General features: G+C 36.9%; 1 protein-coding gene across 3 annotated transcripts in view; it reads left to right on the top strand.

Moving 5' to 3' along the window:
- The window catches only part of ATAD1 (ATPase family AAA domain containing 1), a 30,009-nt gene extending 10,370 nt beyond the window's left edge, over positions 1 to 19,639 (top strand). For all 3 annotated transcript variants that reach the window (XM_067552783.1, XM_067552781.1, XM_067552782.1), the window contains exons 3-10: positions 1,235 to 1,333; positions 1,777 to 1,897; positions 3,214 to 3,414; positions 10,941 to 11,047; positions 13,831 to 13,920; positions 15,782 to 15,832; positions 17,079 to 17,212; positions 18,273 to 19,639. In XM_067552783.1, coding sequence (XP_067408884.1) covers positions 1,235 to 1,333; positions 1,777 to 1,897; positions 3,214 to 3,414; positions 10,941 to 11,047; positions 13,831 to 13,920; positions 15,782 to 15,832; positions 17,079 to 17,212; positions 18,273 to 18,393 — 924 coding nt within the window. In that variant the 3' untranslated portion in view covers positions 18,394 to 19,639. The remainder of the gene's footprint in view (positions 1 to 1,234; positions 1,334 to 1,776; positions 1,898 to 3,213; positions 3,415 to 10,940; positions 11,048 to 13,830; positions 13,921 to 15,781; positions 15,833 to 17,078; positions 17,213 to 18,272) is intronic.
- The last annotated feature ends 2,842 nt before the right edge of the window (positions 19,640 to 22,481 follow it).

Below are 22,481 nucleotides of genomic sequence, written 5' to 3'. Positions count from 1 at the left end.
AGCATCTTGGTCAAACTAGAGTTAACTCCCTTCAGGTGTTCTTTGTTTGATAAGTGGTCAGGACCAGCATCATTTAAGAGACTGCATCTTTAATACAAAGTTCTTTATATTACTATGCTGGGGCAGTGCTTTTATACAGACAGTGGGAGTAGTGCCCCCTACTCTGAGATACCACTTTCTGCAGCACTCTAGGCTTCCTCTGAGATTTGTCATCTAACAGCTGGCCAAATCTGATCCTACTCAGCTTGTGAAATTTAATGAAATCACTTTCTGTGGTAGTATAACTGCAGGCCAAATTTGTACTTTATCACCTCAACTATTTTTCCAGCCTTAATGCTTAAATTCACCTTCCATGCCCTGTGATCTGTCTTCTTGATGTCCATTTTATAACATGGTGGCATTAACTAGATAAAGAAGTAATTCATCATAGAGGGAAAGGGAAGAGGAGTCTGTTTTAATTTCTGTATCCACATCACTTCATTAATATGAATAGAAGTGATATGTGGAATAATGGACAAATCTTCTAAGGCTATATCTTCACTAGGGAATTGTAGAGGAAAATTATTTTGGTTCAGCTGATTATGCAAGTGTTAACAAAACAAATGGGTTTAAAAAATAGCAAACTGAACGCAGAAAAATGCTGTCCAAGTTGTGTGGGTTGTTTTGATAGAAGTATTTGCTCTCTAACTGTATAGCTATCCCCTTATACAGGATTTCTAGAGTAACTCCAGTTACATTTCTATTAAAGTGTGTAGTTACTCCCTAAATATTGTACACGCTGTATATGGCACTGCATATCCCTCTCTATCGATCAGTACTGGAAAGTAAAGTATTCGGCCCCTGCCACAGGTAGTGGTAGACATTGTGTGCTGCTCTACGCCACCCATCAATGTGCCTCAGCCTAAGGGGTAGACGGAGCAGGATGGCCAGTCTTTGCTGTTTCAGTCCTTGATGGGTCTGCTGTGACCAGCACTCAGTATTGTTTGATATGCAATTTTTTGATGTGACATTTGTCAAACTGAGACCATGAATTAGCTCCACGTAGCCTACTGAATAGATAGTAATGCCTTTTTATTGCAAAGGACTCAAGCCACGTTCAAACGGATGACTTTCTATCAATTTTCTAGCTCCTAACTTCCAAACCTCAAGATAGTTCAAAATTGTTGTTTTAAAAGTTGCTATTTAACCTTTTTTTTCCTTTAATGTTCCTGGCTGCTCTTCTCTCTTTTTCTAGGCAGAAAAACTAATGAAGCAGATTGGGGTGAAAAATGTCAAGCTTACTGAATATGAAATGAGCATTGCTGCACATCTGGTAGACCCTCTTAGTATGCATGTAAGAAACTATGTTCACTGCTCATTTTCCCCTATTATTTCCTATAATAAAAATGGTACTTTGTATATGTGTAAAACAAAGTGAAACACTTGATATATAGAAGATCTTAATAGTGTCGTCAGAAGACAAAAAGTTATCCTACAATTAGGAATTATATTTTCATAATTGTAGAACTTTAAAACTTGAAAAGCTCATCATTGTCAGCATGTATCCAAGTGGAAAATAACTTTTTACCAGGAAATCATTAACTGCATCATAGAGAGTTTCTTTTTCTCTGCATCTTTTAATTTTTTTTTTTTTGGATAATGTTACATTTACGGTCTTCAATCTTTGAGATTTCAGACTTAGATTCCTTGGAGGCCCTGTAAGAATCAGGGTAATGTTTGCTAACCATTGGTATAATACAGTCTAACTTTATTCTCAATACTGTGTTTGTACATCAGGTAACCTGGAGTGATATTGCAGGTTTAGATGATGTCATTACAGATCTGAAGGACACAGTCATTTTACCTATCAAGAAGAAACATTTGTTTGAGAATTCCAGACTCTTGCAGCCACCAAAAGGTAAGGAGAAAGCATCCATCCTTCTCTGGTGTTTAGACAGGCAGTGTTGAGTTGGCAGTAAACTTGAGAGAGAGTCAAAAATCTTTTATTTATATTGTTATAAAGTTGAAGTATCTCCATTTAAGTCCTTAGTCACAATTGTTTTGTACTCATGTACATAAGAGCAAAATTTGGACCTAAGTAGTAGATAGGACAAGAATATAAAGACAGGCAGTGTTGAGTTGGCAGTAAACTTGAGAGAGAGTCTCTTTTATTTATTTTCTATTGAGAAGTTTTGTACTCATGTACATTTTGGACCTAAGTAGTAGATAGGACAAGAATATCTTTTTTTCTTTGTATTACGTGAAAGCCTTCTTTGTATAATTGATTGTGTTATCTTCATCAATTATCCCCTCAAAATGCTCAGTTCTGTTTTGTTTGGAAATAAGTATTTTATAAACAAAATTGTTAGCTTGTTAGGAATTTAGCTTGACTTGAAAATTTGTATTTGGTCATGTGCTTTAATAAAGATGAAAAAAAGAGCTATTTGTATAGACCTTCCAAACAGACCAAGCCCCACAATTTTATCAGTCATTTAAATCATGAACATGGGAGATGCATCTCAAGTAATTATGCCTCTGTAGATGTAGAAAGCCACAAAAACAATTAAGAAAAAACTCAGTTTCTGCAGCTGTGTTTATAGAGAACATCCATTTAAATGTAACTAAATAAGAAAAGAAAACCTATTCACTACAGGAAACTGTAAAATTGTTTGAATGACTCATTTTAGAAAATGAGATTATGTACTTCAAATAATAAGCACTGCATTTTAAAAAAATGCTTTTAAAAAAGTTTATATGGATTTCCCTACTTGATTACTGATTTTTTTCATAAGCCTTTTCAGGAAGGTAGTGACTACAGACAAAGCCCTAGTAAATGCCCCGAGTAAGCAAACTGAAATTCCCACCTCACCCCCATCAGTTTCTTTGAGTCATAGTAATCTTGACTGTTTCTTGTAACTGTAATAGGCACAAAACAAAGCTTCAGACTAATATTTTTTAAAGTGTAAAGAGCTGTTATGTATTAGCTCTTAGCTAACAGGTAAAGCTGTCTTGAATAATGAAGTTATTGGATTTTTTTATTAAGGCAACAAAATAATTGCAGTACAGTTGAGTACATGGAGTTCAGTGGATTGGTGGCAGTAACTGAAAGGTTACTTGGATGCCAGCCTTAAGGAAATCTAGCTATACTGTGACTTTATACACTGCTGTGTTAGTCACACTAAAATGGGTCTTCCTTCCTTTGGTGACACTAAAACTTTAACGCTTACTTTTCAGGAGTACTTCTCTATGGCCCTCCAGGTTGTGGTAAAACTCTGATTGCCAAAGCTACAGCAAAGGAAGCAGGTTGTCGATTTATTAATCTCCAGCCTTCAACATTGACTGATAAATGGTATGGGGAGTCTCAGAAACTGGCTGCTGCTGTCTTCTCCCTTGCTGTAAAGCTACAACCTTCCATCATTTTTATCGATGAAATAGGTAAAATACATGTTTTCTTATAGTAATAGAAAGAAGATTAAACTTTAAGTGCAAGTTGATGTATGATACTACTAATTCTCAGAAAACTTACAGAACAAAATGGTAATGAAACAAGATTTAATCAGCATAAATAGTATTGAAGAGCATAGGTGGCAAAGTGGCATGTTTCATATTACAGAAGTCCTAAGTTAAATTTTAAGTAAAGTTATTTCTATACATTCTTTAAAAGCTTTACCAGCACTAATAGTTAGTTTATGAATTTACATCTGGGATTAGTTATTGGAGAAATAACAATGAACTCAGGTTCTCAGTTTGTGTCCCCATTCTGGAAATATGTCAGTGGTAAATCACTACTGTTCTTTATCCATGGGGCTAAGTTGGTCCTTTAGAAAGCTCATAGTTAGAAAGGAAAAAGGCTTTCCTGAAATACATAGTTATCACTGAAAGGCCTGGGTAGATAAAACTAACTCTTGGGCTGATAGAATATTGAGGAAGAGAAGGGCATGGAATTAGAAGACAGCAAAGAAATGGGTGGTTAGAATTAACAGAACAGTCACATGGTAGACGTGAAGAAGATGGCTGCCTAGTCCCAGATCTCATCACACATCAGTTCATCTCTAATAATTACTTTCCTAGCAAATTGCCAATAAGTTGGTCATAAAAATGTAAATTAATTCCCTGGATAAACTTCAAGCTGTTGAATATGGCTTCCAATGAAAAAATGAGGCAACAAAAGATCTAAACCTGAATCACCTAAGCAGCTGAAGGGGGAAACCACAGCAAAATCTAGCTCAGCACTGAAAGAAGCTCTTGAAGACAGACTGGATTCAATTTCAATAAATATTTGTGGCATCTCTAAAGAGGTAGATGATGTAAAATCCCAAATGGTTCTCTCAGAAAATGATCTACAAAAGACAGCCATTGAAACTACTGAAATTCCAGAAGAAATCGCCTCCTTAAAGCTTAAGCTAGACAAACTGGAAGAAAAATGGGAAGATACAAAACAGATTTCAAAGAAACAACCATCACCTCTTGTGTGTTGCTGAGGGTCTAGCAGAGAAGGATAGTATCAGCTTTCTTTAGAAGCTACTCCATGCCATATTTAAATTGATCCTGTAACAGGGTTCACTTACCATTAGGGCACCTCTTCCTGGCTGCTCTGGGGATTACCTCTGTCCACATCTGATGCCCCCCTCTCAATGGTTGCTTTCACTGTGTCCCTCCTTGCTCTCTCTTTCTAGGACACAGGTGATCCCGCTTCATGACTCAGCTCTCTGGCCAGGTTACTATGGTGCTCCTCCCCTTCCAGGAGATCAATCCCACTGGATCAGCTGTTGTCATCTGTTCCAGGTGGTCTTACAATCCACAGCTAGGTTCTGTGCTATTTTCCCAGTGGCTGGTAGAGGAACCTAGGCCTGCACACTACTCCAGCTCTAGTCCAAAGACCCTGTGTCCAGTAACTATGGTCTTAGTGCTATTTCCATGTTGCTTTTTTCTTGGACTCCTTCCTACTTCTTTGCTCTGTCCTCTGGCTCCAATGCTCTCTGGGTTTACCAGCTCAAACTCCCACCTCCCGGGAAGTAGCTGCAGACTACCTAGCTCTAAGCACACCTTACTTCCCCTGGGGTCCATTTCTGCTGCCAATTTCCTGGCTTTATACCAGCACCACCTGTTCCTTTTCAGCTGGGCTCCATCATCAATCAGCCTTTCAAGCCCTGGCTCTCTCCCAGGTGCAGCCTATCAGGCTAATTGATCTCACTTAACCTGCTCTGCTTTGTGGGGGATGGACATCCTCATCTGCCACTGTTAGATATTGAAAGGGCCCATCAGATGGCTGGTATTAGAAGGTGGAAGTCTGACAAGCCCAGACCTACCATTTTCAAGCTGCTGAAGTTCAAGGATAAAGTAATGTTAATCAGTGCTACCAGAAAAGCTGAAACCTTATGTCAGTGTTTCTTAACCTGGGGGTTTAGAGGGGTCGCAAGTGCAGATCTGGTATTGGGGGTGGCAAGAAAGGCAATTGCCTGGAGCCACAGGGGCGCCATGAAACTAAGTTACATGCCTCAGCCCCGTGGGGGTGGGACTCAGGCGTCAGGGGTACAGTAGTTTGGAAAGGTTAAGAACCACTGCCTTATGTATAAGGGCCACAAAATTACTCTTTTCTGACTTCTCAGCTGATCTTAACAAAAGGAGGGTTGCATTCAATGGCATAAAGTGAATCCTGAGGGGGATCACTGTCAGATCCAGCATCAAGTACCCATTATCTACCTTCACTATGGATTTAGCAGGTTCCACAAGATTTTGCAAAGCCACTCTGAAGCTTGGCAGACACTTCAAATATTGAGATCAGATTTGACCAAAAATAGCAGAATAGTAGAACCATCATGAAAAGTATATCTCAAGTTTAAAAATCAGTTTTTCTTATGTATCCTTGTAAGTATGATAATATTCACTTATATAATCTTCCAGCTCCAAGCAGATAACCAGTTAGGCTGAACTCTTTGCTGATCCCCTTTGGAACTCAGCAATAACAATTGTATAGCACTGTAGAGAAAAATAGTGCTATGTCCCCCAGTTTAGTGTATATTTATCTACTGTCTGTAGTATTATCCGCACTGATCATCACATCTTGCTCAGCTAGACAAAATCTCTTCTCCGCTTTGCCTCTGATGGATCATGTTATGGTGACCATAAATCCCTTGGAACAGTCCATACTCCTGATATGTAAAGTAGACTGTAACATAAACCTTAAATAGCACTAGTTATTCAATTTGTGCTGAGATACTATTAATATGAAACTTTTTATATTGTATTTTTCATATTTAGATATTGTACTAATTTTATATTTGATTTACCAAATGACAATATTCTAAACACAAAAATATTTATTAGATAATATAGGAAGGGGAGGAGCAGAGGGAATCTTCAGGGTTCTGAAGATGCCCACACTTTTTTCTTCTGTTACATATATATACTTCAGACGACTCATGATATTTAACTACAGATCTTTTTGTATACCAGATATCCTTAGGCTCAATTGAAGGCATAAATTCATTCAAAACTAACCAGTATCTATTATGTATAAACACAGATGATAGCCTAGAGATGTGGTTTTACGATATAAGTGGGGAAATATGTATCTTTAGAATAAGGTTATAGATCTTAAAATATCTTTTAAAACTTTGCCATGAATTTTCTGAGTGTGTGCTCCTGGAATGTGTGGGGACTTAACTGACCTTCTAAAAAGAATTAAAATCCTGAGATCAAAAAAGGTTCCAAGTGGCTTTATTGCAGGAAACTCATGTAGCAGGATTAGACGCCAATAAAATCAAGAAAATGTGGGTAGGTGTTGAGTATCTTTCATCATTGAATTCTAAGAGCAGAGGCACATGCATCTTAATTCATAAAAGTGTATCTTTTCAATGTATACAGTCTTAGTCTGATCCTGAAGGAAGATACTTTCTTCTTGAAAGCTGTGCCAGCTCAAAAATGTTAATTCTAAGGAAGCATTTACAATCCAAGTGTAGGTAATTCTTAATTTTTCAAAGACGTTGCAGACATTCTGGCAAATAAAAAGACATGGCTATAATACTGAGAAATGATTAGAATACTATGCTAGACTGGTATCTAGACAAATCCAATACATGTGATTTAATACCACAAGGAGCATGACTATTTCTCTGCTGTTCATCTTATTCCAGAATTGACTTTTTTCTAGTGTCTTCAGAACTGATTCCAGCATGCCTTGAAGCAACTATTGATAATATATTGATTTCAGATCATGTTCCAGTAATACTTACCATAGAAGCTGGTTACACCTCACTGAAGTCTTGTAGGTGGAAGCTGAACACTCTGCTACTAAAAGGATGCAAAATTTTGTTCCACAGTTGATGCAGTCATCTCTAACATCATACAAGAAAATAAGCACTTAGTTACTTCAGATATCCTCTTTTGGGAAGCTTAGAAAGCTACTGTAAGAGGTGAATGCATAAAGTATGCCTCCTAAAAGGAAAAAGGAACTCAAGTGACTAGACTCTCTGACTAAGGAAATAGATGAGTTGCAGAGAACGCACAATACTGACACAAGTAATGAAAACCTCTTACATTCTCTAATCAACACCAAATATAAATATAATGAATGCTTATCTAGCCAAGTAGCATTTACATTCAGCAGGGTCAAACAAAGATATTCTGAATGGGGAGCTAAAGCAGGTAAACTACTGGTCTGAATTTATGATGGAACTAGCCAACCACACTATTTCTTCCTTATTACAAGAAGACAGGAGTGCTATCCTTGAACCTTAATTTTAATTAAATTTATATCAAGCTTTATATAAATCAGGCAACAAACGTGACTAATACATTTGATCATTTCATTGAAGGCCTACCTTTTAATACCATGACTTCAGAACACGTGTTATTCATGGACAAAACTTTCACAGCACATGAAATCGAACAAGCTATACGAAATATGAATTCCAGCAAGGCCCCTGGGATAGATGGCTTTGCAGCAGATTTCTACAAAATATTTTTTAATCAGCTATCTTCTATTCTTTCAAAGATCTTCACTGAAACATTCCAAAAAGGAATCATGTCTCGTGACATGAGAACTGCTTTAATTACCTTAATAGTAAAGAAGAACAAAGATGGTAGCAACTGTGGTGACGTCCTCATTATCTCCACTGAACATAAATGCAAAAATTTTACTGACACAACTGAGCACCATTATCCTGTCAATTATAGGTGCAGCTCAGGTTGGTTTCATTAAAGAAAGATTGCCTAGAGATAATACAAGAAAGTTGCTCACTTGATCCAGTATACTCAGATGTTCCCTTCATAGCCTTATTGTTAGATGCAGAGAAGGCCTGTGATAGGGTTGGATGGCTTTATATAATGTCCGTCCTAAAAAAATTCATATTGACCCAGTGTTCTCTAATTGGGTCAGTGTATTGTACAGCTCTCCCCTCGCTTCACTATCAACTAATAGAATTATTTCTCTCACATTTCAGCTAGAAAGAGAGACGCAACTGGACTGTCCCCTCTCACCTCTCTTTTTTTTAATCTCTCTCGAACCACTGGCAATATGCATTCATCAGCACTCAGCCATGGAAGGTGTGACTATAAGCAGGAAGAATATAAAATCCAATTTATATGCTGATGACATTTTTGAACTATTGAAGAATCCATTCTCATCAATCCCATCATTATTGAATGTAGTTGACATTTTTGGTGATATCTTTGGTTTTCGCATTAATTAGAATAAATCACAAGCAATGGATGTATTGAAAAGATCAGATCCTTCTGAGTTTCAGCATTTTCCATTTAAAATGTGCAAGGAAGTAACAAGAAATTTCCAAGGATGTAGAGAGGTGGTATCTCTTCTCTTTGTCCTAACTGGGGAAAACAGAAATAGTCAAAATGAATATCTGCCCAAGATTGACTTATTAGCATTAGCCTATTGCTTTTCAAGGTCTCTCTCTCACTCTTTGCTTGAATAAATAGGTTTATCATGCAATTTGTGTGGGATGAAAATAGCCTCTGGTTGCACAAGATCCTTTTAAAAAAAAAAAAAAAAAAAAAAAAAAAAAAAAAAAAAATCCTGGACAACTGGGGTTGCCAGATTTGTATCTTTATTATCCAGCATGCCAAATGCATCCTGTTGTAAGGTAGTTCCCCACCAGTGGCGTTGTATATACACCAGCCTGGTTTGAGATCAAAGAAAGTGTAGCTATGCCATTTGGTTCCCTCTCCTCTTCTATAGACCTTAAGAGGCTACTTACGCCCTTAAGTAAAAATCAAATATTTGCATATACATGGGGCATCCTGCAACGCATTAAGATGATTACAGCATCCAATGTTACTAATTTTCTTCTTATGCTGTTATAGGATAACCCATGCTTCAAGATCAAGGACAACTCCACACTTATCTGGCTTAATGTGAATGATACTTCAAGTTCTTTATCCTTGTGATTCTTGCAGAATAAGATATTGAATGGGTACTACTGAACTCCAGAATGTTTGTCTAAGGCTAAATTGGCAACACATGGCAAATGTTGGAGATGTAAACAGCCACATGTGAACCTTTCACACATCCTCTACACCAGTCAAAAATGCATGTGTTCTGGGACACCATATTCAGTGCTCTCTCAAACACTGTGTGTCACTATCTTTCCTCCTCTCAGCTTGTGTATTTTAGGGGTGGAGGATAAATTGGTATTACCAATTAACATTAAGAAATATATTGCAATAACTATTTTAGTGGCCAAAAGAGTTATTTTGAGAAAATGGAAATCTGCGATTTCTCCCTCATATCCAGACTGGTTTAGTGAGCTCTCTCTCACTGCATTAATGGAAAAAATGACTCTTAGAAACGTTTGGAAAGAATACAAGGATTTCTGGTCACACATGAAACTATTGCATACTTTTGCAGTTTAATATGTATTAGTCCCAAATACTCCTAGGTTCTCATTTATCTGTTCAATCACTTGATGCTCTGCATGACCTCTACAGGTTCAGTTTTTGTTTATTGTGGTTTGGTTTGTTCCAGGTTTTGTAAATATGTTGAATTTTGAATGTTAAATTTTGTTACTTATATGCTATTTTCATCTTGTGCACGTATTTTTATTTGGTTTGTTTGTTTGTTTTATATAAAACAATACAACTAAAGTTAAAAAATTTAACAGAACAAAGGAGAATGGGGAGGGAAATAGAAAATATAAAACAAAACAAAAAAATCTACCTAAGGATTAGGAAGAAAGCAGAATCGCTATTTGTTAGGATCTTGAGGATTTATCTTTTTAACTTCGAAGCCATGAATCCATACCAAAGTGAAACAAGAATACTTAAAATTGCTCATTCTCTCTTACGTCAAGGACTTCTTAAGATGACACAGGGGACATGGAGAAACAAGATTTACTGTGAAACATAGTGAAACTTCCACTTTTATTTATGGTGGAGTCTTTTTCCAAAAACACTCTAGTTTTCTTCGGGAAGCGCTCTTACTAACTCTTAACAACCGTGTATACTTCTGGAGCTGATTAGCAGAGCTAGAGATCTTCATGAATGGGCCACTTTGCGTTAAACATGCATCTATGCTATAACCGTTTCCTTTGATAGCTTCCAAGCTTGTCATTCTCAGAGCAGCACTGTGGTAGTCTGCATGAGGAACAAGAATGAAAATTCATTTTTACATATCTAGGAATGGAAAATTAAGAGTTGCCTAAGATACTAACTAGCACTTCCTATAGATTGGCAAATGCAGATTTTTCTCTTCTAGGTTTTCTGCAATAGATTTTGCGAAACAAAACCAATCTCAAAATCTGAAACAATTTCATGTGATTTGTATTTGATGTACCTACATAGTGCTTAGATAATGTAACAGACGATCTAACTAAAATTTCAGTGATATTCATCATCTCTCTCCTGGGTCCCCAAATTTATTTTTCTTTTGTGATTAGTCTTTTATAAATTTGCCTTTGAGAAATATAATAGCATGCAGCTGCTGTCATTGAATCTCTTTTATTTAGATTCCTTCCTACGAAGCCGTTCAAGTTCTGATCATGAAGCTACGGCTATGATGAAAGCTCAGTTTATGAGTTTGTGGGATGGTCTGGACACTGACTATAGTTGCCAAGTAAGTTAAAAGAATAAGATGAAAACAACCATAATTCTTACAGAGAAATTTAATATATATTTTCTCCATTTAGGAGATGGTCAAAAGTAACCTATTGGACATAGTAGCTGCCAGAGGAATTTCTGTTTTGTTGCTGGACAGCAGAATATGTGAGAACAAGAACCCTATTTTAATAGTTCATGCATTCATGTTACTGTTGACAATAGTAAATTATAGACACTTTAAAAAAAAAAAAAAAAAAGTGTCTGTTTTCAGAAGTTTTTCAATAATACAACCACAGATTTGAGATGACTAAATTTGCAACTTTTATTACTTGAAACACATGAACAGTTGTTTCAGGCTAAATGTAATGGCTAAGACAAATACAGACTCCCCATTGCTGTCTGACTGGTGAGGAAATAACTCCACACTGTTCCTTCTGAAATTCACTTGCATGGCTGCTAAATCTTAGAGACTTATTGAAAGATTTGAATATTAATCCCAGTAATATATTATTATAGAAAAGCCTAGACATCCTCCCTGTACCAGCTCAGCTGCTTCTTCACACAGAAACATAATCCTTATGCTTACCGAGTTAAGCTTGAAAGTACAGGAAGCTGATTTTACCAGAGCGTGAATTTACCTCATTTATCCAACACTTCCTTTCTTATCTGATTTTAGTAGCAATACCAAATTAGAAAAAATAATTGCTGCTGCTTGTAAAAAATATTTGTGAGAGACTGAAATTCTCTAGTCTAGAACAGTTGGAGAGTGTCAGGGCAGCCTGCCTCCACACCATCTTATCAGCGTTTCTCAAATTTCACCTAGAGGAACCTCTGTGTAAGGCTCAGAGGGCAGTTCTTTCTCCATATCTATTAAATGTGTGGCCTCTTTTCTCAGTGTGTCAAGATTCCATTTGAGGTGATAGTTTTACATGTGGAAATTAATCCACCAGGAACTGGACAGATGACTGTACTTATTTCACATAGACCACCAAGCAGTCATTGGATGGTACCACAATCACGTCAGACTGGATTTATTTTGGCATTCTAGGATTGAAAGGATTTGTATCCCATTAAAGATGTCCCCAAACCAACCAATGTCTGAGTTCTCTTTCCCTGTAAAACAAACTTCCTCTGTTTCACTACTGGTTTTAACTATCTCTTTTTATAGTTTTATAACTTTAAAATCAGTCAGAATGGTAGTCAAATTAAAATCCAGCCTTTCACATTATCTTGAATACAACTAGTAACTTTATAGCAGACATTTCACCCTATGATTCAAAGACGTACAGTCTTAAGTACAAGTATCAAGCTGTGGACCATCTGCTTTTGAAGAAACAGCACTAGACAGTGCTAATAATTACGCCACACAAAACTTGACGTTAAGGCTGAGTAACCTGATATTCCCTTAGGTACAGACTCCTTCCCATTGTTTTAACATGATGCCTCTTTAAACATTTCGGAAGTTTCTTGGAAACAGTCAAATGAAGCATTCCTTTCCTTCAGTAAAACATATATATGGCTTTCTCCTTACACAACTGAATCCAGTGTACTGGATCTGAAGAAATCATTGTGGTCCCTTATTCATTCTTCTTGGCACAGTGGAAGACCCATTAGAGTAAAATATAGCACAAAAACCTGGGCTGGAGAACTTAAGGAATCTGTTACAAAAATATATCTAAAATATTTGAGAGTTATTGGACATGTCCTTTTAGTATCATGTTCAAGTCGGTTCCATGTTGAACTTCATTACTGTTTAGAAAAATTAAATGGACCTTTCATTCAGAATATTTTGTTGAATATAAAATATTTTTTAAAAGTCTGCTTACCATCTTACTGTCTAGTAACTGTGACACAATTGTGTACCTCAAGGTGGCAGCATCACTCTAACCCATGAAAGCAATGTAGTTCTGGTGCATAGCTCTCAACTTGCCACGGTCACTTCTGGGGGCAAAGATCCAAAAAGAGAGACCCAAGAACAATAGATTTTTAAGAGTCTAAAATGATATGGGATTAATTTCTTTGACATTCATGTTTTTCGTGACCAAGCATTTGCAATGTTCATAACTTAGAGTAACAAGTGAGAAAATGAGATGTGTATGCTATAGGTAAATTTGCTCTTAAAATGACAGTTGAGGTATTGTCCAGTGGTGGAAATATTGTTACTGTATTAAATATGGATTATAAAAATAAGATGCATTCATATTACGTTATGTAAAACCTTTGTAAAGCCTAGCTTCAGATCTAGTTGTTAATACCGAAGCAGTTAGTATATTTTGGCTTTTCAGCTGTTCGGTTTTGTTTTGTTTTTTTTAAATCAAACATTCTTTTTAGTGAACTTTGTGCTTGTGAAAAATGCCATATTGTTAGTCCTGAAATCGTCTGCTTTTTATTTACATAGAAAAAAGATAGTGCTTCCTCATGCTACCCTACCAAAATGCCTCCGCATTGCAAGTTCTAGAGAAAACTTATCCACAGAGACTATTGAATGTTAGTGATCAAACATTGTTATCCTCATGTTGATTTGGACTGAATTTGAATTTCCAAACTAGAGATGAAAGGCTCCAAATAATCAAAATTAACTTGTCCCCTTCCAGCTGTTTAAAATATCCTCATCTGTCTGGTCCAGCAGGATTTAAACAGCATCAGAAAGCTTGACACAACTTCTGTGTAGTCTGATTTGCTTGATGGACTGTAGAACAGCTACCCGATTTGGTTTGTGTTTTGTGAATCCCCATTATGATGATTCTTGCAATAATAATTTCCCTCTGTTGCTTACTCATTCTGTTTGTCTGTATTAAGGTGATTGTGATGGGAGCTACCAATCGTCCTCAGGATCTTGACTCTGCCATTATGAGAAGAATGCCTACAAGGTTTCATATTAACCAACCGGTAAGTCATAGCAAATTATCTTAAATAATGTTGGGTTTTTTTGCCTAGTAGATTAGCAATAGGTAGGTACCCTACCAAAAAAGAGACCTGTCTCTTCACTAGCCAGGCAAACAGAACCAGAGTGATTTGTTAAGGTTTGTTTTCAGTTCCTTAGAAGTACAGATAATTTTGCTTTTTAGGCTGGAATTTCCCATGAGAAACTCGAGATGTACATATTTCAGCTGGAACCAATTCATTGTGCCACCAGTGGCTTCCAAACCCATTTCCTGCACTCATCCTGTCCAACGGTACCCTGTATGCAAATTTATATAGACTTCTGTTCAATTTTTTTTAAGTTGTTGGCAGTTATCTTTGACCATAAAATCAGGCGTCAGCATGTTTTCGCTCAAGAGCTGTCAAAATGGATCAGACTATGCATACATCATGGTTAGACTTGGAAACTGTTCAGCCACCTGAAGATCAGAGCACACTCAAATTCCACAGTATGCCTACTCACTGTTCCTGTTACTGACATAAATAAGGCGCTTGTGTTCTCTGCGCTCACATAGTTTGATTCCTTCAACTTGGTTGCTTCACTTGATGCCCAGTTCAAGAGAACAGCTATGTACTCATATCCTCAACTTATCTACTGGAGAGTTACTATTTATCCATTAATCTCAGAGAGGGGATCTCTAGGGGTGATTCTTGAAACAGGAAGAAGTTATTTACCATGGTAACTGTGGCTCTCTGAAGTGGGAAAGGTGAATAGGGAGCGTGGATCTATGTGGGCAATAATCTGTCTTTTGTAAAAGGATTCCTTGAATTAGTGGAAAAAAAACAAAGGATGTTTGGGGCCATTTCCTCCTTTCATTCCTTCAGAATACTCTTTGGGATGATAAATGAGCCACAATGGACAGTCCTCTGGAAATTCCAAGCTCTTTCACCAGAGTACACTTATCTCAAGAGTGGGGTTCAGTCTGGACAGCTCTCTCTGATCACCACAGTTACTATGGCAAGTAATTATTTTTCCCCAGGGTAGTTTAATCCAAAATAAACAAGTGGAATTGGAAGCTGTGAATACCCAAAGCCACCCTCTAGGTAAGAAAGAAGTGTTTGCATAGCTTGGGGAAAATGACAGCAAGAAACTCCTACGTAGGCATTGAAGCAGATAATAAACTATTCAGCAATTTTGTATGTAATAAATTGATTTTTATAAATGGAAGTGGATTTAAATGGCATAAACTTGTTCAATGGCAGATATGGAACAGTTTTTTCAATACTTAGATTTTACAATTTTGGTCTCAGTAAAGCAATGCTCAGTGGTTACTCATCTTCTGTCAGTGACCACACTGCAATGCATGACTAATATTACTTAAGAAAGTTTCCCAAGGAGGATATTTAGAATCAATGTGATATTTTTTAAAACAGCATTTGCAGCAGTAGTGGTTGTCCTGTTGCTTATGTGATTAACAAAGTATGTTTAATATATAATATCTGTTTTTGATCCAGAGGGACCGGTCCTTCCCTCTGTAATGGATGATGGGTACAGAAAACCCTAAGATAGTTACATGGGTCCAAGTCCGGTTCAGGGAAGAGTGAGATCTAAAGTATTTGTCAACTAGTTTTCTCTCCTTCCTTATAATTAATGTAAATATATGAAAACGAATACATTGTTTCTGGTCTCAAGGGATAAAACATAGATTTGATCTTTTGGTGCTGAATAGCACCATTTCCACCAGAAGCGTACATGCCAGGAAACTGATCTCCCATTTCTAGGAATCAACCTGTGTATGTACCAGTTGAGTGCTTTTAATAGGTAAAGAAATGTCACACTGTATCACTCGCTGTTCCCTAATGACTGAAATCTCATTTTTATTTAAAGGCTCTGAAGCAGAGAGAGGCGATTTTGAAACTGATTTTGAAAAATGAAAATGTAAGTAATTTATTTGTTTTTAAAAAAATTATTTCTGTGCTTTATCATGGCCCTGGGTGGAAACCTTCAGAGTAATTGAAAAACATGCTTTAGAACCAACTGTCTTTGGCTGTGGTTTGGATTATAATCAGAAACATGTTAGTAGACAGACTTTGAGTGCAGTGTATTTATGATTGAGACAGTTCTGCATTTGGGTGTGTCATCAGATTTCAGAGGTAGAGTTGCCTAATAGATTAAGGATGAAACTGTCCCTAGAGAAATTAGAGTTCTAATCTCAGTTTTCACAGTGATTCACTGTATGGTTTGGGGCAAATTACATAATCTCTCTGTCTCCAATGGAACATTATCTCTAATAGATCTGGGAAGTAACAATGTCTGACGGTGTTGCTTTTACCCCCTGCCTTGTTGATCAAGGAGACAAGGTGTTGCCTCATATTTATCTTCAATGTGTTAGATGGGGTTCATGTCACAGACTAGGCTAAGAAGAGAAGGAACAAGGAGAATGTCTTGGAATGAACTTGGAATGTCTATGTATTTTTACACAATTTTCCTGCTGTTGGTGTTGATACATATAAGGCCTAGTACTGCTGGCCTTCTCTGTGGAACTCCCCTTTCAGATAATGGGAGTTTTGAGCATGGAAGATTTGCAGGGTTTAGGGCCACCATATTAGTAACGCCCATAGTTATGTTTACAAAACATCATAGCTTAAGGTTTGTGCAATAAAACCAATACATTTCAGAAGTAAAACTAATTTTAAATCTCATTAATTTTAGTGGTATAATATGGGAGTTGATCCCTATGAATGGCTAAGTATTAAGAAGGAAAACATTTAATAAACTGTCAGTATTGCTTGTGGTAGTTGGAATGTAAGTTCCTTCTGGCAAAATAAGTGAACACTAGAGATATGAAAACAGAACTGAAATTTAAAAGAAAAGTTTCAAAATAAGAGTCCTAGAGGAAGCTTTGGCTCAAACTTATTGTTGATGATTTGAAGTTTGATGGATTTAGTATTGGGAGATCCATAAAATTATAGATGTTTAGGGCTGGAAGGAACATAAGTCATATCCAGGTCTTATGTTGTGAATATATACTTTGCTAATATTTCCTTTTAGTTCCTCAAAGACAAAACCTGATAAAATCTAAAGATAAGAAGTCTCTAATAGTAAGATATTCTACTAAATATAGAAAAGAAAGTCACTGACCTTTTTCTCAAGTTTTCATGCCTCTTTCTTTATATTCTGATAGGTGCACAGGCATGTGGACCTCCTGCAAATTGCTAAAGAAACAGATGGATTTTCAGGAAGTGATTTGAAAGAAATGTGTCGTGATGCAGCACTACTGTGTGTCAGGGAGTATGTTAATTCTACACATGAAGAAAGGTGCTTGTTTTTTGTTTGTATTATGGTTGCCAAACTGAAACTGAGCCCCTTTTATGTTAGTCACTGTACAAATAATTACGTCTTCAATTTTAGTGTTCATAAGGAGCTTTAAAAACCAAAGTAATGATAGAAACAAGTGGTGGCTTTTCTCCAGACCAGTCCCCGCTACACACACAACAAAATGAATTTCAGTGAATAAATCACTTCATTTTGGTTATGGATATAATCAGGATTTTGTTGAAAATTGCTCCAGTACTATTGGGAAATATTCTGGTAAAAGAGAAGTGCACAAGATGGTGCATAAGTTTATTGATTTTAATGGGACGGTTCATGTGCATAAAGTTAAACTGTGCATAATTGCAGGATTGGTCCCTGTGTGTAATCGTAACAGGATATAGATGTCACTACTTGAATTATACAGTATGTCTTCTCTAGGTTCCAGTCTTGCACTCCCTGCCTCTACCGAAGCACTAAACCATAATTTCTAATGTAAAGGCTCCATAGGCTCTGTTATAGGATCACTGCCCTCAAACTCACCTTTGTGTGTTCTTAAATCCAAATCCAAGGGGAGTTTCAGTGCTTCATTTCACTGTTTAATATTGAAAAGCAACAAAAAATATTTGGTGTGTTCAGTTGGAGAATGAATTCTCCATAAATATCAAAACCAGAAATTAGTGAATATTAAGTAGTCCAGAGTTTGAGCCAAATTAGATTGTCGACTTCAGGTTTCTTTCCTGTTGAACAAGTTCTTTATTTTAGTGTTCACAAATTCAGAACTTCTTTTCTAACAATACAGTAAGGTACCTAAAGAGGAATCCACAAATGCTTGTGTTTGCATAGACTTAGATCCTGTGTTACATAATCTGATTCCTGAATGTTGCAGCAATAGCTCTTGTGAGTACTTCACTTTTATCCCTGGTTAGGTCAGATACATCCATTGATATAATCATACATTATCTATTTAATGTTCTGTAGCTTCTGGTGTTGTATAGTTGAGAATTATTTTACAGCATGTAAATACAATTAATTATGTAACATTTGAATCAATGTTTTTTTTTAGCCATGATGAAGATGAAATTCGGCCAGTGCAACAGCAGGATCTGTACAAGGCAATTGAGAAGATGAGGAAGTCAAAAGATGCAACACTTCAGAATGTTTTGATGCATGTTAGCTTAGACTAAGACTAAACAATGTGTTTGCAGTTTGTGGCCTAGTTTGATGACTTATGCTGTAATCGGTTAGTTAAAAATGGAGTGTACGGGGAGGGAAATCTTTCAATAAGGGAGTTAAATGTTTCATTTTCTTGAGGTTTTTATAAACTGAATTCTAAATTATTGAAATCTGCTAATCTTGCAGAATTATATGTGGCCTACAGATCATGAAGTGGAACAATATAGCCCAGTCAAAGAGTGAATGCTCGTGTTTTGTCCCATTACCAATACATTGTAGTGGCCTTAAAGCAGGTTCTAATGTGGTGCATGTTTTCTGGAGGGAGGGGAAAATGATTGAATACCAGTTCATGTATATAAGTATGAATGTGTGTGTTTATATTAAATGTATATATCCACACATTTTTTATATATATAGACATAATCTGTAGATAACTTGAATATTGAATATGGAATTTGAATATGGAAAATGTTTTTTACTTAATTACTGAATGAAACTAAATCAGAAGATGTATGGATTAAAGACTCTGCTGTATTCAATGCACATTTAACTTTTTTTAGCACTTATACAAAGGCAGAAATTCGGCTTCTCAAATTGAGATTTTTTTTTTATTTTACAAAGTTGAAGTATTGGTGACTTTCACATTAATGTTTGAAGTCTACTGATGCCATTCAGTAGAAATAGCAAACTAATGCATAAATATTTGAATATTTCTTTCATTTTATATGAAATCCTGCTCTTAAGCTTTTTTGTTTTTAATGCTGTTTTTACATTTTTCCTCTCTAAGTTGAGTAAATAACTACAGTGGAACCTTTAGCCGGTCTTTCATTAAACCCTCCATGTTATGATGCCCTAAAAATGTGGCTCTGATTTATTATACATTAGTTGGGGGTTATGTTATTATGACTTCATTGTCTTTAGAGTATATATTGCAACATATTTACATGATACTATGAATTATCACAAGTTTCATTTTAATTTGGAGAGGAAAATGTATTTTATGGTGTTTTACTTTATTCCATCATACACTAATTTGCAAAGCTGAGAAATTCCATATGGATCTCCCAGTCACTGTGAATTAGCAATGTTCTACTGTACTTGTACAAATTTATATAATAGTTAAGATAAGAGATTGGTAATGTAAGATGTAAAACTTTTTTCCAAGTTAAATATTATTTTTGTAACTTTTATTTTCTTATAGCAGCACTCTGAATTGTGCACCAATCAAGTGCAAATATATTTCCTAAATGCCAGGAATGTTCAGATCTAAGTATCTTATGTATAGCCAACAAATGCTAATGTTAAAAGGAAAGTTAAATAAGCATTGAAAAGCAAGCTAAAAATAAGATGAAGAAATTTGAACTAGGGTTATAGAAGGTTAACCGTTTAAATGGTAATCTGCTGTTTAAACATTTTAAATAGCTGGTTACTGTTTAAACTGGGTGGTGGAGGGGAGCAGCAGCTGTGCAGCACAGAGCCCAGCATGGGCGGGGGTGGGGGGAGGAGGAGGAAGCCTCAGCTGGGCTCGGCTTCTGGTGAGCAGCGGGGAGCCTGGGCGGGGAACAGGGGGTGAGCAGCAACTGGGTTCAGCTTGCAGCGGTGGCGAGCAGCAACTGGGCTCAGCTCACAATTCAGCCCCGAACGAGTGAGAACTGCCCAGCATGTTCGCCTCCCAGTGTTTAACATTTAAATGTTCTATTTTTAGAACGTTTAAACGGATTTTATTTTAGCTCATTTTTACATCCCCAATTTGAACCAGCCATCCTAGGGTATAAAGTGCTAAAACTGGAAATTCCATCAAGTTTATAACCACTACATTTTATAATATACAAAAAGTCCCTTTGCTCTGTGAACTCCTTCAGTTATCTCTCTCATATAGCAGCTGTTCAAAAGATGTTGCCTTGACTCAGCAACTCCTCTCTTCCCTCCTCCCCCATCCCTCAAAAATTGCCTTTCTCCTAGCTAATGTTGGTTTCCTTTTTAACACAGGAAAGCTCTAGGGTAAATACACATCAGAGTGGAAAAGGGAAATGATTATGCTACAGTAAAGAACACTAATTGGAGGTATTCGGCATTCTAATCTCAAGCATTTCAACTATAGAAAAGTCTTTAAACATAAGCAGTAGTTGAGAGACTCAATAATATACAGAATTGTATCCTTTTTAAAAAAGAGAGTCCTGTAGCATTTTAAAGTCTTAACAAATTTAAGTTCTGCAGGCATAAGCTTTCGTGGACTGCAACCCACTTCGTCAGATGCAAGCTTGCAAGATGCAGCCCACAAAAGCTTATGCCTGCAGAACTTAAATTTGTTAGTCTTTAAAGTGCTCTAAAACTAGTCTGAATACAGAGTAACATGGCTACCCCTCTGGAACTTTTCATCCTTTTTAAAATAATTCCTCCCCCAAGAAGGAGAACTCTTCAGTCCTAGGAAAATAACAGAACCAGTCCTGAGAGAACTTGTAAACATCTAGAGGAAAAGAAACAGCAAATGTTAGGTAAACATAGTTATTCTTTAATTTTGATTAAATCTGTGGATGAGGAAAAGACAGCAGAAGTAATATAATTTTAGTAAAGTACTGGCGACTGTGCTTCCCCCTCCCCGTATTGCCTTACACACAGTAGCATTCACGATATTAAAATTAATTTCTGTAGTTTTAGAATCAGTTTAAATTGCATGTACTATGACCACCTATTACTAAATGTAAAATTCAAATAAACTTACATTAGCAATCCATTTTAACAAAGCAATTAAGCACATACATACTTATCCTTAAACCTCTATGTAGTCCATTTGAAATCAGGGGGACTGCTCATCTGTTTAAAGTTAAGCACATTTATATATTTTTCCTGATTCAGGGCCTTCCTGAGCCACTAGTTGCCCCTGTTGAACACGACACTACCCTTTCTGTGTGATGTGTGTTTGATTTTATTTAGGTCTCGTCCTACTCCACCCAGGCCTGGCCGACACTGCTGTGTTGAGCCAATGCAAGATCTGCTCATTATGTGATGTAACTGACATATCTCACATCTATGTACTTTTGTCTATGCAATGCAGCATCTTCATGATGCTACATCAACAGGAAAGTGTCTCCTGTCGATGCTGTCTTCCAGGGGGGTGGACTAATTCATTGGACGGGAGAGTGCTCTCCCATGTGGGTATGCACAGACCTGCTCAATCGATGTCACTGCATAGATGCCTGCTGCCATGGCAGTGTAGACATGCCATGAGTAACCATCATCATTGCAGTAATCTGTGGCTAATCACCTAATCCAATCTTGGAGGAAATCCTGCTGTCTTTCTTCCACAAGGTCCTTGCTATTCAGTGAAGGATTCACATGGATCAGTGACTTCAACCTTTTTACACTTGCAGACCTCTAAAAATTTTTGAATGGGAGTGCAGACCCCTTTGGAAATCTTATATAGTGTGGGGACTGCAGGTTGAAAACTACTGATTATCGATCTCTAAAGAACACCACTTGAATTGCCCTTCTGCTGATTAAGATTCTCTTTCCATCTTTGAACTTCAGTTTTTTCCACCAGTGCATGGGAGCAAGACTAGGGACAACAATTCAGCCACATTTGATACATAAATAAGCACAGGGCCATGGTGCCTGAAGTGTATCAGCTTGTCCTCTGAGCAGCAAGAAGCTTGTCTTTATTAACCATTCACATACCAGGACTGTTGTGCTTTGTGTCTTCCCTCTGAGTGCACACAAAACTTTGAGTGCTAATTATTGTACATCTCTTAGTGCCCATCACACTAATATCAAAGCACTGAAGACAGAGCAGCTCTCAGTGCTTGAAGGGTCATAATTTAGCAATCCTTGAGAGGGATTCCCAAAGTACTTCCCCAAAACAGTCAAACTCAAGATGAGGCTGTAGCTACTGTATCTTGAATCTGATTCTGACTCCCCTTAATGTAACCCACACATTGCTGAAGTGGCTCTGAAAAGTTCCTCACACTTGAGCCCATTGTTTTTGTGTGTAGCTGCTTAGCCAGGAGTGTTAAGGAAATAAGTTATATCTGGCAAGGATCCTGCTAGTGAAGTCCAGCTTCTCACAAGTATTGAGGCCCAACTGGATAAGCTTCATTTTCCA

This window comes from Emydura macquarii, unplaced genomic scaffold (assembly GCF_026122565.2).
Source record: "Emydura macquarii macquarii isolate MOO-44397 ecotype Brisbane River unplaced genomic scaffold, CSIRO-AGI_Emac_v2 contig_1390, whole genome shotgun sequence".
NCBI lineage: Eukaryota > Metazoa > Chordata > Testudines > Chelidae > Emydura > Emydura macquarii.
Note: the sequence above shows the minus strand (reverse complement) of the source record. Positions and strands in the feature narration are given on the sequence as shown.